The 14,697-nt window shown below is 38.3% G+C and overlaps 1 protein-coding gene across 1 annotated transcript in view; it reads right to left on the bottom strand.

The window, feature by feature from the left end:
• Positions 1-14,697, bottom strand: part of COL19A1 (collagen type XIX alpha 1 chain) — a 412,517-nt gene that overhangs the window by 164,496 nt on the left and 233,324 nt on the right. The window contains exon 15 of the mRNA XM_070377142.1: positions 5,359-5,412. Within this exon, the coding sequence (XP_070233243.1) occupies positions 5,359-5,412 (54 nt within the window). The remainder of the gene's footprint in view (positions 1-5,358; positions 5,413-14,697) is intronic.

Raw genomic sequence — 14,697 nt, 5'->3', positions numbered from 1 at the left:
TCTTACTGTGCATATAGAAAACTACATAAAGGGTTAAACAAAAAAATAAAAGGAATTTATCAATCAGAGTCCTTATGCCTTAATAGAAATAACAGTAGTATCATTAACATTTTTCTATGATGCTTTATAGAAACATAATTTTTTTAAGGTATGTTTACATTTGACACTCATGTTTGATATTGTAGAATAGAAGATACTCTCTTTTTAATCATTGAGAAAAACTAACAAATCAATGATTTCTTCTACTTTCCTTAAAGACATTATACCTAGGAGTAAGGTATATAAACTTGCACATATTATATATTTCATTTCAATAAACTTAGTGATAGTCAACTCCTTCCTGCTCAAACACCTGTAAAAAATATAGATTTGCTTGAGAATAGGTTAATAGAAAAGAATGTTAAATTCCTAGATTTTTCTGTTGTTTTCTATTGCAAATTTCAGAGAAATGAAATAGTATTGGTCTTAGCTTTCAGTGTGTGCATCTGTTTGTGCGTATGTATACACACATACTCATACACAGACATGTACATTTGTGTGTCCAAAAGAGCTGTGTGCTGCTTAACTCTTGAGCAGAGAAGAAATAGTGGCAGTAAGTTGGGCCTAAATGAAAATATTTAAGAATACTTATTTCTTTAATGTGCTTCCCCTTCAAGTAACTGAAAAGCAGAATGAATCATTGAGCACATTTGGAAATAATCATTTGTAAATGTGAATAACATCAATAATACCTGACCTAAATGTCTTCCTTTAACTATACGGCATTTGTAAAAAAGCAATAGTAATAATAATAAAGCTTGTCTAACATTATCTGTAAAATTCTACTACATTCTTTAGTTTCTGACACTGTTACTCTTGATAAGATAGAATAAAAAGTAATATAAAATTACCTGGACTATACATATTTATAAATGGAGTAAATTTGCATAATATAGTGGTTGAACTTTATAATTTGAATATGTTCCTTCATAATTATCATGAAGAATACATAAGTTTGAATTACTGGTTAACTCACCTTCTTCTGAAATGTAAGCTTTACTAGGGTACAATTTCAATTTGAAGCATCATTATTTTTAAAGAACCTCATTTGAATATTTTTCATTTCAGCTAGTCTGACAAAGACTCTCATAATTATCTTACAAGACAGATTAAGAAATGTGAGTGGGAAGGAAGGAGAGGTCAAATGTATTTGTACATGATTTGTATCACGCCACACGAACATCAATGGTAGACAAGGTGTTACACAGAGTCAGGCCTGTCCTGCTCAGGATTCATTAGTGATGTGAATGAAGACTCAGAGGGTAGGCTTATCAAAATTTAAGGTGGTGTAGAGCTATTGGAGAAGGCAATGGCACCCTACTCCAGTACTCTTGCCTGGAAAATCCCATGGACTGAGAAGCCTGGTGGGCTGCAGTCCATGGGGTCGCTAAGAGTCAGACACGACTGAGCGACTTCACTCTCACTTTTCACTTTCATGCATTGGAGAAGGAAATGGCAACCCACTCCAGTGTTCTTGCCTGGAGAATCCCAGGGACGGGGGAGCCTGGTGGGCTGCCATCTATGGGGTCACACAGAGTCGGACACGACTGAAGTGACTTAGCAGCAGCAGCAGCAGCAGCAGAGCTATTTCACTGAGAAACACCTAACAGAATGGTGTTAGAAACTAAAACCCAGAAGGTGAAATTTAACGACGACAAGGATCAGTTCTTACTCTGCGATTCAGAAAGGCCACTGCACAGTTGTAGGACAGGCAAAGATCTGACTGGGAAGAAGTTTTCATTAAAATAAAGGAGGCGGTGCCCTGAAATGACCACATGTCAGCCCAAGTTGGAAGTGCAGTTTCACTGTAGACAGAAGCACACTCAGGGATATAGAGAACAGGCTTGTGGTTGCAAGGGGGAGGGGGTTGGGGGAGCTATAGAGAGGTAGGTTGGGGTTAGCAGATGCAAGCTTTTATATATAGAATGGATAAACCACAAGCTCCTACGCTATAGCACAGGGAACTATATTTAATATTCTATGATAAGCCATAATGGAAAAGAATATTAAAAAGGAATGCCTATATAACTGAGTCACTTTGCTGTACAGTAATAATTAACCTGACATTGCAAATCAACTATACTTTATTTTTAAAAAGAAGTACAACTTCATTGTATATTGAAATTTGTTAAGACAGTAGACCTCATGGTTAAATGTTCTTACCACACAAATTAAAAAAAAAACAACAACTGCCGCTACCGAGGGAGGAAGTCAGACACTCTGCCTACCTTCACCCACTTAGCTCCATAATTTCCATCTCAAACCACCCAGGGACTATAAGCTACTTTCTGGAGTTGAAATTAAAACTCTGTTTCTTAGTTTTATTATCATTCTACTTTATTGAGTCATTGTTGAAAATTAAAACTGCGCATATTGAAGGTATACAATTTGATCTGATATACTTAACACATCGTGAAATAGTTACAATAATCAAGCTTATTAACGGATCCACCTGCTCACAAATAGTTACCTCTTTGTGGTGGAAACCCCTAAGACCTACTCTTTCATCAAATTTCAAGTATACAACACAGTATTAATTACACTCTCATTGCTGTGCATTAGGTCCCCAGAACTTATTCATCTTGTATACCTAAAACTTTGTACCCTGTGATCCACATCTCCCCTCTCCCCCATCCTATAGTAATCACCACTCTACTCTCTGTTTCTATGGATTTTTACATTTTCAGATTCCACATATAAGTGAGCATCTGTCTTTCCATGACTGGCTTATTTCATTTAGCATAATGTCCTCCAGGTTCATCCATTTTGTTACAAATGGCAAGATTTCCTTCTTTATTGAGGCTGAAATAATATTCCACTGTATGTGTGTGTTTAACTGTATTTTCTTTATTCATTCACTTGTCAATAGATATTTAGGTTGCTTCCATATCATCGGAGTATGTATATTTCTTCAAAAGACTGGTTTCATTCCTTTAGACATGTACCCACAAGTGAGACTGGTGGCTCATAAGGTAGTTCTACTTTTTGGAGGAACCTTCATACTGTTCTCCATGGTGGCTACACCAATTTACATTCCACCAGCAGGGAGCCTGTGTTCCCTCTTCTTCATAACTTTGTCAATGCTTATCTCTTGTCTTTCCGATACTGGCCATTCTAGCAAATGTGGGGTGATACTCACTGTGGCTTTGATTAGTTTTCCTTAATGATTAGCTACATTGAGCACTTTTTCATACAGCCATTGGTCATTTGTATGTCGTCTTCTGAGAAGTGTCTATTCAGGTCCTTTGTCCGGTTGAAAACTGGGTTATTGCATGTTTTGCTACTGAGTTGCATGTGTTCCTTACATATTTTGATATGTGTTCCTTAATTATTTTGTTCCTTATATATTAACTAGGGGGTATAACTGATCACTCAGTTTCCATGAAGGGGTAGTTACTATGAGCAAAATGTACCCTGGATGCTGAAGACAGAAGTTAATTAAGAAATATGTTCCTAGATGGAACAATCATCTTGGCCACGACTGTGAGAAAATAAGAAGCTTAGGCATTAACTACACAAGGTCATTTCATCTAGTCCTCTGCCTCCAGTGGGTAAAATGCTTAAAACAGCCTCAAAAGCACAGATCTAGGGAAGTAATCTTCAATTTTTTCTCTAGACTACTTAAAACTTTGATCAGGTAGAGTAATGAACTCTTGGATAGTGAGCTGGAGAGCTAAAAAGAGGAAACTATAATTATACACATAGGTGTTGAGAGTAGAACCCAAATGTGACTACTTTGTAAATAGTTTTAAAATATCCATATAATCCACTTAATAGCAATGTGTTCTATTCAGGCTCCTGAACAAACTCCGATTCCCTGTGAGCACTGTAGTAGAATCTATCTCACAGGGCTATTGTGAGAAACAAATGAAATTAGAAATAGGTAGCCCATAAATGTTAGCTATTATTCACAAAATTTTCCTTCTGTTTTTTTCATCATCCAAACTTATTAAGCCCTATTATGTTCACTGAAATAGCCACTGGGAAAAAGAACTGAACACAGAATTTTTTAACTGAACAAACTTCAATGTCATCTAGTTCACTTTTTTTCCTAATAAACTTTTAATTGTAACTCTGGAAAACAAATTGTAAAAATGAGAGCTGCTGTAGTAGAAGGAGTTAGGAAAAACAAAGTGTGATGCCATTCACAGGAGCATTGGCTCATCTTAGGTTGCAATAGAAGCCTGTGGTCATAGGCACAGGGCATATTTGCCACACTTAACTCTGCCCTAAATACCATATATACATCCAGTTCCATTACTGACACCTTCAGAAGGTTCATGAGTGTTTTCTGGGAAAGACCACTGGCATGTTAGGTAGTCAGTAATCAAGACAAGAGGAAGAGCTTAGAGAATGTGGATTGTATTATCAATCTGACAAAAGGCAAACCTTGGTAAAAATACCATAGGTCTTCAAATATTTGAAGGACTCATATATCTGAGGCAACAGACTTATTTGCCAGGGGGCAGAACAGGGAATAATAAATTTAAACGACTAAGAAAGATTTCTGGGGTTAACATGCTGAGACAGTAAAAGAGAACATGAAATCCAAAGTCAGAAAGCCCAAATTCAAGTCCTGGCTTGATTTTTCATTAGTTCTATAACTTTACACAATTCTCATCTATAAGGTAACAAAAGTTAAAAATACTACTCATATAAGAAAGCACATACAAAATGTTTGGAATCTTTAGCATGATTTGAAAATAGTTAATAACAGTTGGCCACAGGAATGGGCTACCCCACTGCAGAGAGTGTTCATGGAGGACTGACCAAGTCTCACCGCAGGGCTTCCTTTTACTGGGAGCCAGTAAGCCTAACTGAACTGGAAGGTGACTGCTATACTCCCTCGGCAAGTACAATGTGTTCACGTGATACATACATATCTCAAAGGTAGGAAAAGTTAACTACAAAGAGTCACTAATGTCAATAATTTAATTTGGCTAAAGAATGCACTTAATATCCACAGTCTTTCCAGAATTCATGAACAGGCTAAAACTCTGCAAAGATAACTCATTAAACTTAAATCAGCAAAGATGAGCTTAACTCAAAACCCCCAAAATAGGATCACGTGTTCCAGATCGAATAACAGTTAATTCATTTCACCCAAACAGTATCTCCACACTTGTGCTGCCAATCTGGAAAATATATAGAATTTTCTGGATTGTAAAAGCTCTGTCAAAATCTCAAATTTCAGCTTTCAGATAGTTGATATTCTCCCACTGCCCATTTGCCTGATGTATTCCAATTTATTTTTATAAGTGTTCAGAAATAAGTAACCTCTGAGTTAGTATGCCTGCCAGTTGTTCTGAGTTTACTTACCCTCTGACCCTCTTTTCCAGGTGGACCTTGGGGGCCTTGTATCCCCAGGGAACCCTACAAAAAAAAAAAAAAAAAGGGACACATATTAGTAGATTGCTTCAAGCATGCCTGCCTTACAAAGAATGTTGTGAAAATTAATACTAATTTTATTGATTATACAAAAACTTTTAAAGTGATCTGAGCTCTTCCAAGCTTAGACTATATAATACATTAATAATGGTGAACTGTCCTTCTTTGACTGGTTTATCTTCAGAGTTAACAAGACAAAAGAAAAGAAAGACTCTTAAACAGTGATCACTCCCAGGGATGACTCTCATTTGGTTGGAACCATGTCTTCTTTTTTTTTTTAAATCAACCTGCCATCAATAAATGGTAACAATATTTACAGGCAGAAAAAAATGCCTCTTCATGTATTTAAATTCTATAAATGCAACAGCATTTTTGGTTGAGAGTGGCTCTGTAGTTTTCCTCTGAAAAAACACCCGGTTATGACATCAGCTTCAACATTTATCTATTCATACCACTTAATTTTTAGCCTCATAGACATTATTTAATTCTTTCTCATGAAAAGTATTCTTTCAAGTGGTAGAAAAAATAACCTTTTTTTTTTTCAATTCTACAAAATGTGCAGGAAGTCCCAGATGACTAATCTGAATCTCCCGATTCTCACAGATAATTACTATTACACAGAAATTCTCAACACAAAAACCAGAATGTTGATACCGTTGCTGTTTAAAGTCTTTGGGATTGATGGTTAGTTGTTACCCCTCTGGAGGCTTCTCAGTCTCTCTGGCTGCTTCCTCCTTCCCTATAACGCCTTTCAATGCGAGGGTTTAGGCCCATTTTCTCCCGTTCTCCTGCCATGATCTCATATTATACCATGGACTTTAGATTCTCCAGGCCAATGATGCCAAAAGTTTTATTCAATTTATATTTGAGCTTGTAGGTCCACACATCCAAATGCCTGCCTGGTACACCCACTCTTCTCTCCCCAGCATGTGAATTTAGCACAGCAACAGCACATTTAGGGCCCTCCCACCAAAACTGGGCCTTTTCCAGCACCCCAACTCTGTAGACCCACGCACCATCCTGCTAGAGCTCTTGTTGGGAACCTAGAACTCGCCTTCCATACTTGCCTCTCTCACTTCTCTTTCACATCCAGTCCCCAAGTCCAACTGATGTAACTCCAAATAGGTGGATTTCATCCATCTATTACTCTCCTCCATCCTTCTGCTCCACCACCTGCTTGCTTGCTCACCTGTAAGAGCTTTCTAGGTGATACTAGACACAGACCCCTCCATCCTCCAGAGCACAAACTGACCTCAAGAAAAGCCAGCCTGACCTCCCTGGATTGTCCACATAAAGAGATGAATGCCTTATTGCACCAGTCTTAAGGTGCCTGTACTTGTCCTTTAAATTATTTATCATAATTCCATTTAAGTAATTGTTTAGGAAATGATTCACCAGGCTGTAAGGACAATGGTAGAATCACTGTCTTATTCAATATCAGGCACCTGTTAATGATTGGAAAAAAAAATCATAATGAGAAATCAATCCAATGTTCAAAAAAAAAAAAAAAAAAAAAAAAAAAAAGCTTTTGGGTAGAGCCAGCATTTTCAAAGGGTTTTTAGAATATGTATGATTAATCTTCATTCCAATCCCAAAGAAAGGCAATGCCAAAGAATGCTCAAACTACCACACAATTGCACTCATCTCACACGCTAGTAAAGTAATGCTCAAAATTCTCCAAGCCAGGCTTTTCAGCAGTAAGTGAATCATGAACTTCCAGATGTTCAAGCTAGTTTTAGAAAAGGCAGAGGAACCAGAGATCAAATTGCCAACATCCGCTGGATCATGGAAAAAGCAAGAGAGTTCCAGAAAAACATCGATTTCTGCTTTATTGACTATGCCAAAGCCTTTGACTGTGTGGATCACAATAAACTGTGGAAAATTCTGAAAGAGATGGGAATACCAGACCACCTGACCTGCCTCTTGAGAAACCTGTATGCAGGTCAGGAAGCAACAGTTAGAACTGGACATGGAACAACAGACTGGTTCCAAATAGGAAAAGGAGTATGTCAAGGCTGTATATTGTCACCCTGCTTATTTAACTTCTATGCAGAGTACATCATGAGAAACACTGGGCTGGAAGAAGCACAAGCTGGAATCAGGATTGCCAGAAGAAATATCAGTAACCTCAGATATGCAGATGACACCACCCGTATGGCAGAAAGTGAAGAGGAACTCAAAAGCCTCTTGATGAAAGTGAAAGAGGAGAGTGAAAAAGTTGGCTTAAAGCTCAACATTCAGAAAAAAAGATCATGGCATCTGGTCCCATCACTTCATGGGAAATAGATGGGGAAACAGTGGAAACAGTGTCAGACTTTATTTTTCTGGGCTCCAAAATCACTGCAGATGGTGACTGCAGCCATGAAATTAAAAGATGCTTACTCCTTGGAAGAAAAGTTATGACCAACCTAGATAACATATTCAAAAGCAGAGACATTACTTTGCCAATAAAGGTCTGTTTAGTCAAGGCTATGGTTTTTCCAGTGGTCATGTATGGATGTGAGAGTTGAATTGTGAAGAAGGCTGAGTGCCGAAGAATTGATGCTTTTAAACTGTGGTGTTGGAGAAGACTCTTGAGAGTCCCTTGGACTGCAAGGAGATCCAACCAGTCCATTCTGAAGGAGATCAGCCCTGGGTGTTCTTTGGAAGGAATGATGCGAAAGCTGAAACTCCAGTACTTTGGCCACCTCATGCGAAGAGTTGACTCATTGGAATAGACTTTGATGCTGGGAGGGATTGGGGGCAGAAGGAGAAGGGGATGACAGAGGATGAGATGGTTGGATGGCATCACCAACTCGATGGACGTGAGTGTGAGTGAACTCAGGGAGTTGGTGATGGACAGGGAGGCCTGGCGTGCTGTGATTCATGGGGTCGCAAGAGTTGGACACGACTGAGTGACTGAACTGAACTGAATGGTTAATCTATTATATATTAAATGCCTTAAACTCTTTGGAATATGAGAACTCCAGTAAAGACACACTTGAACATAAGAATTCATCTTCATCCCTTCAGGAGAAGCATTATTATCTAATTTTTAAAAATTAAGATTCATTTTTATAATGTAACCATTTTCTTTAAAAGTCATAACTACATTTAAAGTAAAACATCAGGTGTGCTTGTGAGGATGTGTTTATTATGTATTATTATGTATACATTTTTTGGTTTTTCATAGAATTTAAATCTCCATACCATCCAATTTTATTTAGAATAAAAATATCACAAATATATTTTAATTTTGCTTTGAGGATGTATTTATTATGTATTATTATGTATACATTTTTTGTTTTTTCATAGAAATTAAATCTTCATACCATCCAATTTTATTTAGAATAAAAATATCACAAATATATTTTAATTTTTCACTCATAGCTTTTCTTTGATTAAAACTGTCAGAATTTAGTATAAATTCCTGTAACTAATTTTGAAAAAGCATTTATACAAAAAATTCTACATGTATCACCAATGCTTGTGCATGTGTGATCAATCACTGAGTCAAGTTCTATTCTTTGTGACCCTATGGACTGTAGCCCACCAGACTCCTCTGTCCATGGGATTTTCCTGGCAAGAATACTGGAATGGGTTGCTATCTTCCTCCATGGGATCTTCCTGACTCAGTGCTCGAATCCATGTCTCCTGTGCCTCCTGCACTGCAGGTGAATTCTTTACTGTTGATCCACGTGGCAAGCCATCAACAATGCTCAGTGTTCCCCAAATCTTCCTGAGTCTTCCTCCACACAGTATTCATAAAATGTGGAGAAGGAAATGGCAATCTACTCCAGTATTCTTGCCTGGAAAATTCCCATGGACAAAGGAATCTAGTAGGCTACCATCCATGGGGTCTCAAAGAGCTGGATGCGACTGAACAACTGAGCAAGCATTCATAAAATGTACGTATTTATTCTTTTACCTATTTTTGGAAAAATTAATGTTACAGGGGTACGTAGAGCCTATGTTTTATTGATTTCAGTTCAGTTCAGTCTCTCAGTTGTGTCCAACTCTTTGCGACCCCATGAACCACAGCATGCCAGGCATCCCTGTCCATCACCAACTCCCGGAGTCGGTGATGCCATCCAACCATTTCATCCTCTGTCGTCCCCTTCTTCTCCTGTCCTCAATCTTTCCCAGCATCAAGGTCTTTTCCAATGTGTCAGCTCTTTGCATGAGGTGGCCAAAGTATTGGAGTTTCAGCCTCAGCATCAGTCCTTCCAATGAACACCCAGGGCTGATCTCCTTTAGGATGGACTGGTTGGATGTCCTTGCAGTCCAAGGGACTCTCAAGAGTCTTCTCCAACACTACAGTTCAAAAGCATCAATTCTTCAGTGCTCAGCTTTTTTTATAGTCCAACTCTCACATCCATACATGACCACTGGTTAGACGGACCTTTGTTGACAAAGTAATGTCTCTGCTTTTTAATGTGCTGTCTAGGTTGGTCATAACTTTCCATTCAAGGAGTAAGTGTCTTTTAATTTCATGGCTGCAATCACCATCTGCAGTGATTTTGGAGCCCAGAAAAATAAAGTCAGCCATTGTTTCCACTCTTTACCCATCTATTTGGCATGAAGTGATGGGACCGGATGCCATGATTTTAGTTTTCTAAATTTTGAGCTTTAGGCCAACTTTTTCACTCTCCTCTTTCACTTTCATCAAGAGGCTCTTTAGTTCTTCTTCACTTTCTGCCATAAGGGTGGTATCATCTGCATATCTGAGGTTATTGATATTTCTCCAGGCAATCCTGATTCCAGCTTGTGCTTCATCCAGCCCAGGGTTTCTCATAATGTACTCTGCATAGAAGTTAAATAAGCAGGGTGACAGTATACAGCCTTGACGTACTCCTTTTCCTATTTGGAACCAGTCTGTTGTTCCATGTCCAGTTCTAACTGTTGCTTCCTGACTTGAATATAGGTTTCTCAAGAGACAGGTCAGGTGGTCTGGTATTCCCATCTCTTGAAGAATTTTCCACAGTTTATTATGATCCACACAGTCAAAGGCTTTGGCATAGTCAATAAAGCAGAAATAGATGTTTTTCTGGAACTCTCTTGCTTTTTCTATGATCCAGCAGATGTCGGCAATTTGATCTCTGGTTCCTCTGCCTTTTCTAAAACCAGCTTGAACATCTGGAAGTTCACGGTTCATGTATTGCTGAAGCCTGGCTTGGAGAATTTTGAGCATTACTTTACTAGCGTGTGAGATGAGTGCAATTGTGCGGTAGTTTGAGCATTCTTTGGCATTGCCTTTCTTTGGGATTGGAATGAAAACTGACCTTTTCCAGTCCTGTGGCCACTGCTGAGTTTTCCAAATTTGCGGGCATACTGAGCGCAGCACTTTCACAGCATCATCTTTCAAGATTTGAAATAGCTCAACTGGAATTCCATCACCTCCACCAGCTTTGTTCGTAGTGATGCTTCCTAAGGTCCACTTGACTTCACATTCCAGGGTGTCTGGCTCTAGGTGAGTGATCACACCATCGTGATTATCTGGGTCATGAAGCTCTTTTTTATACAGTTCTTCGGTGTATTCTTGCCACTTCTTCTTAATATCTTCTGCTTCTGTCAGGTCCATACCATTTCTGTCTTTATCGAGCCCAACCTTGCATGAAATGTTCCCTTGGCATCTCTAATTTTCTTGAAGAGATCTCTAGTCTTTCCCGTTCTGTTGTTTTCCTCTATTTCTTTGCATTGATCACTGAGGAAGGCTTTCTTATCTCTCCTTGCTATTCTTTGGAACTCTGTATTCAAATGGGTCTATCTTTCCTTTTCTCCTTTGCTTGTCACTTCCCTTGTTTTCACAGCTATTTGTAAGGCCTCCTCAGACAGCCATTTTGCTTTTTTGCATTTATTTTTTTGGGGGGATTGTTTTGATTCCTGTCTCCTGTTCAATGTCACGAACCTCCATCCATAGTTCATTAGGCACTCTGTCTGTCAGATCTAGTCCCTTAAATCTATTTCTCACTTCCACTGTATAGTCAAAAGGGATTTGATTTAGGTCAGACCTCAATGGTCTAGTGGTTTTCTCCACTTTCTTCAATTTCAGTCTGAATTTGGCAATAAAGAGTTCATGATCTGAGCCACAGTCAGCTCCAAGTCTTGTTTATGCTGACTGTATAGAGCTTCTCTATCTTTGACTGCAAACAATATAATCAATCTGATTTCAGTGTCAACCATCTGGTGATACCCATGTGTAGAGTCTTCTCTTGTGTTGTTGGAAGAGAGTGTTTGCTATGACCAGTGCGTTCTCTTGGCAGAACTCTATTAGCCTTTGCCCTGCTTCATTCTGTGCTCCAAGGCCAAATTTGCTTGTTACCCCAGGTGTTTTTTGACTTCCTACTTTTGCATTCCAGTCCCCTATGATGAAAAGGACACTTTTTGGGGTGTTAGTTCTAGAAGGTCTTGTAGATCTTCATAGAAGTGTTCAATTTCAGCTTCTTCAGTGTTATTGGTTGGGGCATAGACTTGGATTACTATGATATTGAATGGTTTGCCTTGGAAATGAACAGAGATCATTCTGTCATTTTTGAGATTGCATCCTTGTCCTGCATTTCGGACTCTTTTATTGACTATGATGGTACTCCATTTCTTCTAAGGGATTTCTGCCCACAGTAGTAGATATAATGATCATCTGAGTTAAATTCACCCATTCCAGTCCATCTTAGTTCACAAATTCCTAGAATGTCGATGTTCACTCTTGCCATCTCCTGTTTGACCACTTGCAATTTGCCTGATTCATGGACCTAACATTCCAGGTTCCTATGTAATATTGCTCTTTACAGCATTGAACCTTGCTTCTATCACCAGTCACATCCACAACTGGGTGTTGTTTTAGCTTTGGCTGCATCCCTTCATTTTTTCTGGAGTTATTTCTGCACTGATCACCAGTAGCATATTGGGCACCTACCAACCTGGGGTTGGTATTTATTGATTTAGGCAGGAATAAAAACCAGGGTGTCTTTGGACTGCAAGGAGATAAAACCAGTCCATTCTAAAGGAGATCAGTCCTGGGTGTTCTTTGGAAGAACTGATGCTAAAGCTGAAACTTCAATACTTTGGCCACCTCATGCGAAGAGTTGACTCACTGGAAAAGACTCTGATGCTGGGAGGGGTTGGGGGCAGGAGGAAAAGGGGATGACAGAGGATGAGATGGCTAGATGGCATCACGGCCTCGATGGACATGAGTTTGGGTGAACTCCGGGAGTTGTTGATGGACAGGGAGGTGTGCTGTAATTCATGGGGTCGCAAAGAGTCGGACACGACTGAATGACTGAACTGAACTGAACTGAAAAACCAGGGAGTGAAAAATGTGATCAGTTCTTTTTTTTGTTTGTTTATTTAACCACAAACACCTGCCAAATGATAGATAACGAAAGAAAACTGCCTAATTAGGTCAACTTGAGGATGGTAAATTTCTGACATGATAAGAAAACCAAATTTTCAAATCAAAATATACCAAAGATTAATTACAAGATAATCACAAGGCCTTGTGTCATTTTTTTGAGATTGACACAATCTTGGTTTCAGATAAAACTCTTCCCCTTTACCCTTGGAAACTATTATAATTTCATGAATAGTCAAACTTACACATAACATTTTTGATATACATCCAAATGTTGACAGGTCTTTCAGTGTTTTTAAATGTGAGCTACTAAAACATACACATACTGAACATTCATCAAGATAGTACAGTTAATTCTGAGCCACATGTAATAAAATTTCCATTCCCTTTACTAGTTAAGAAAAATTACAAAGCAAAAGCCTACATAAGATGAAAATATTAACTTGACTTGGAATGTATTCAATGGATTAAAAAAATTTATGGTATACTCACAGATAAACCCACTAACATGCCTCCCAGACAGTCATGATTCTAAGTATTCCCCGACTCCTGACCTTTGCTAACTCTAGGACTCAGCAAGGAATTTGATGAAAAAGGGGAATTATTTTTCATCTCCAATGCTATTTTTAATCCAATTCTCTATTTGGATTATCCATGACCAAATTTTAATCCTAGCTCTATTACATTAATATTCAGAATATTTTTGATCTGACTTTATTAAATATTATTAGTTGATTTACAAAGAAAATCAATATTATCATTAGTAAAACATAGGTCAACGAAGTATAGAAAAATCATATTTTTTCCAGAATTAGGAAATTCAAATTTGAGGATGATCCAACCAGTCCATCTTAAAGGAGATTTAGGCAGGAATAAAAACCAGGGTGTCTTTGGACTGCAAGGAGATAAAACCAGTCCATTATAAAGGAGATCAGTCCTGGGTGTTCATTGGAAGAACTGATGCTGAAGCTGAAACTTCAATACTTTGGCCACCTGATGCCAAGAGCTGACTCATTGGAAAAGACCCTGATGCTGGGAAAGATTAAGGGCAGGAGGAGAAGGGGACGACAGAGGACGAGATGGTTGGATGCCATCACTGACTCAATGGACATGAATTTGGATGAACTCCGGAACTTGCTGATGGACAGGGAGGCCTGGCATGCTGTGGTTCACGGGGTCGCAGAGTCAGACAGGACTGAGCAACTGAACTGAACTGAACTGAACATTATTTGCAATTCTCCATCTAACTATTCTTTGTATTTAGTAAAGTCAAACAATGGATTAACCTATCACTTAGCAAAACTTATACCAAGGCTGAAGCTCCTCAAATTAAACTTGGGCAGAGCTCAGCATTTGCCTCAGAACCCTTCAATAATTCCTTCTTACTCTAACATTGTAAATGCCATTATACGTATGTTTTACTCATCATCTTAGTTGACTATGAGTTTTGGAGGGCAAAAAATCACTTTTTTCTATCTTTTACCATACTTACAGAAGAGAATTAGTAAGTACTTACAAAACTAGATCATAAGGAACTAAACAGAGATAGAATAATACTGAGCATCAGTGGTAGGATACAGATTCCTGGTCTGCATATAATTATATTTATTTTCAAAACTTTGCCTTGGACTTAAATACCACATTGGAGGACTTTCAGTCTTGTCTCTATTTCTCATCTGAAGTGATCATTCCACTCTCTGATGTCTAAGAGTAAAACTGCCTTACAGTTCATCTAAGAATTAATCATCCACTCTTATTGTAATAGAATCAAAAAACCATTAGCCTTTGCTCTGATTCTTGATCTGGATTTTGGTATCATGGGTATGTCCAACTGCTCTTATTCTTGATCTGTATGTTGGTAATGTGGATATATTCAATTGTGGATATATTAAAAAATATTTTGAACTACAACTTGTTATATATACTCTTCTGTATATATGTTA

The sequence above is a fragment of the Bos mutus genome, chromosome 9, assembly GCF_027580195.1.
Source record: "Bos mutus isolate GX-2022 chromosome 9, NWIPB_WYAK_1.1, whole genome shotgun sequence".
In the NCBI taxonomy this organism is placed as follows: Eukaryota; Metazoa; Chordata; class Mammalia; order Artiodactyla; family Bovidae; genus Bos; species Bos mutus.
This window is presented reverse-complemented; position numbering and strand designations above follow the sequence as displayed.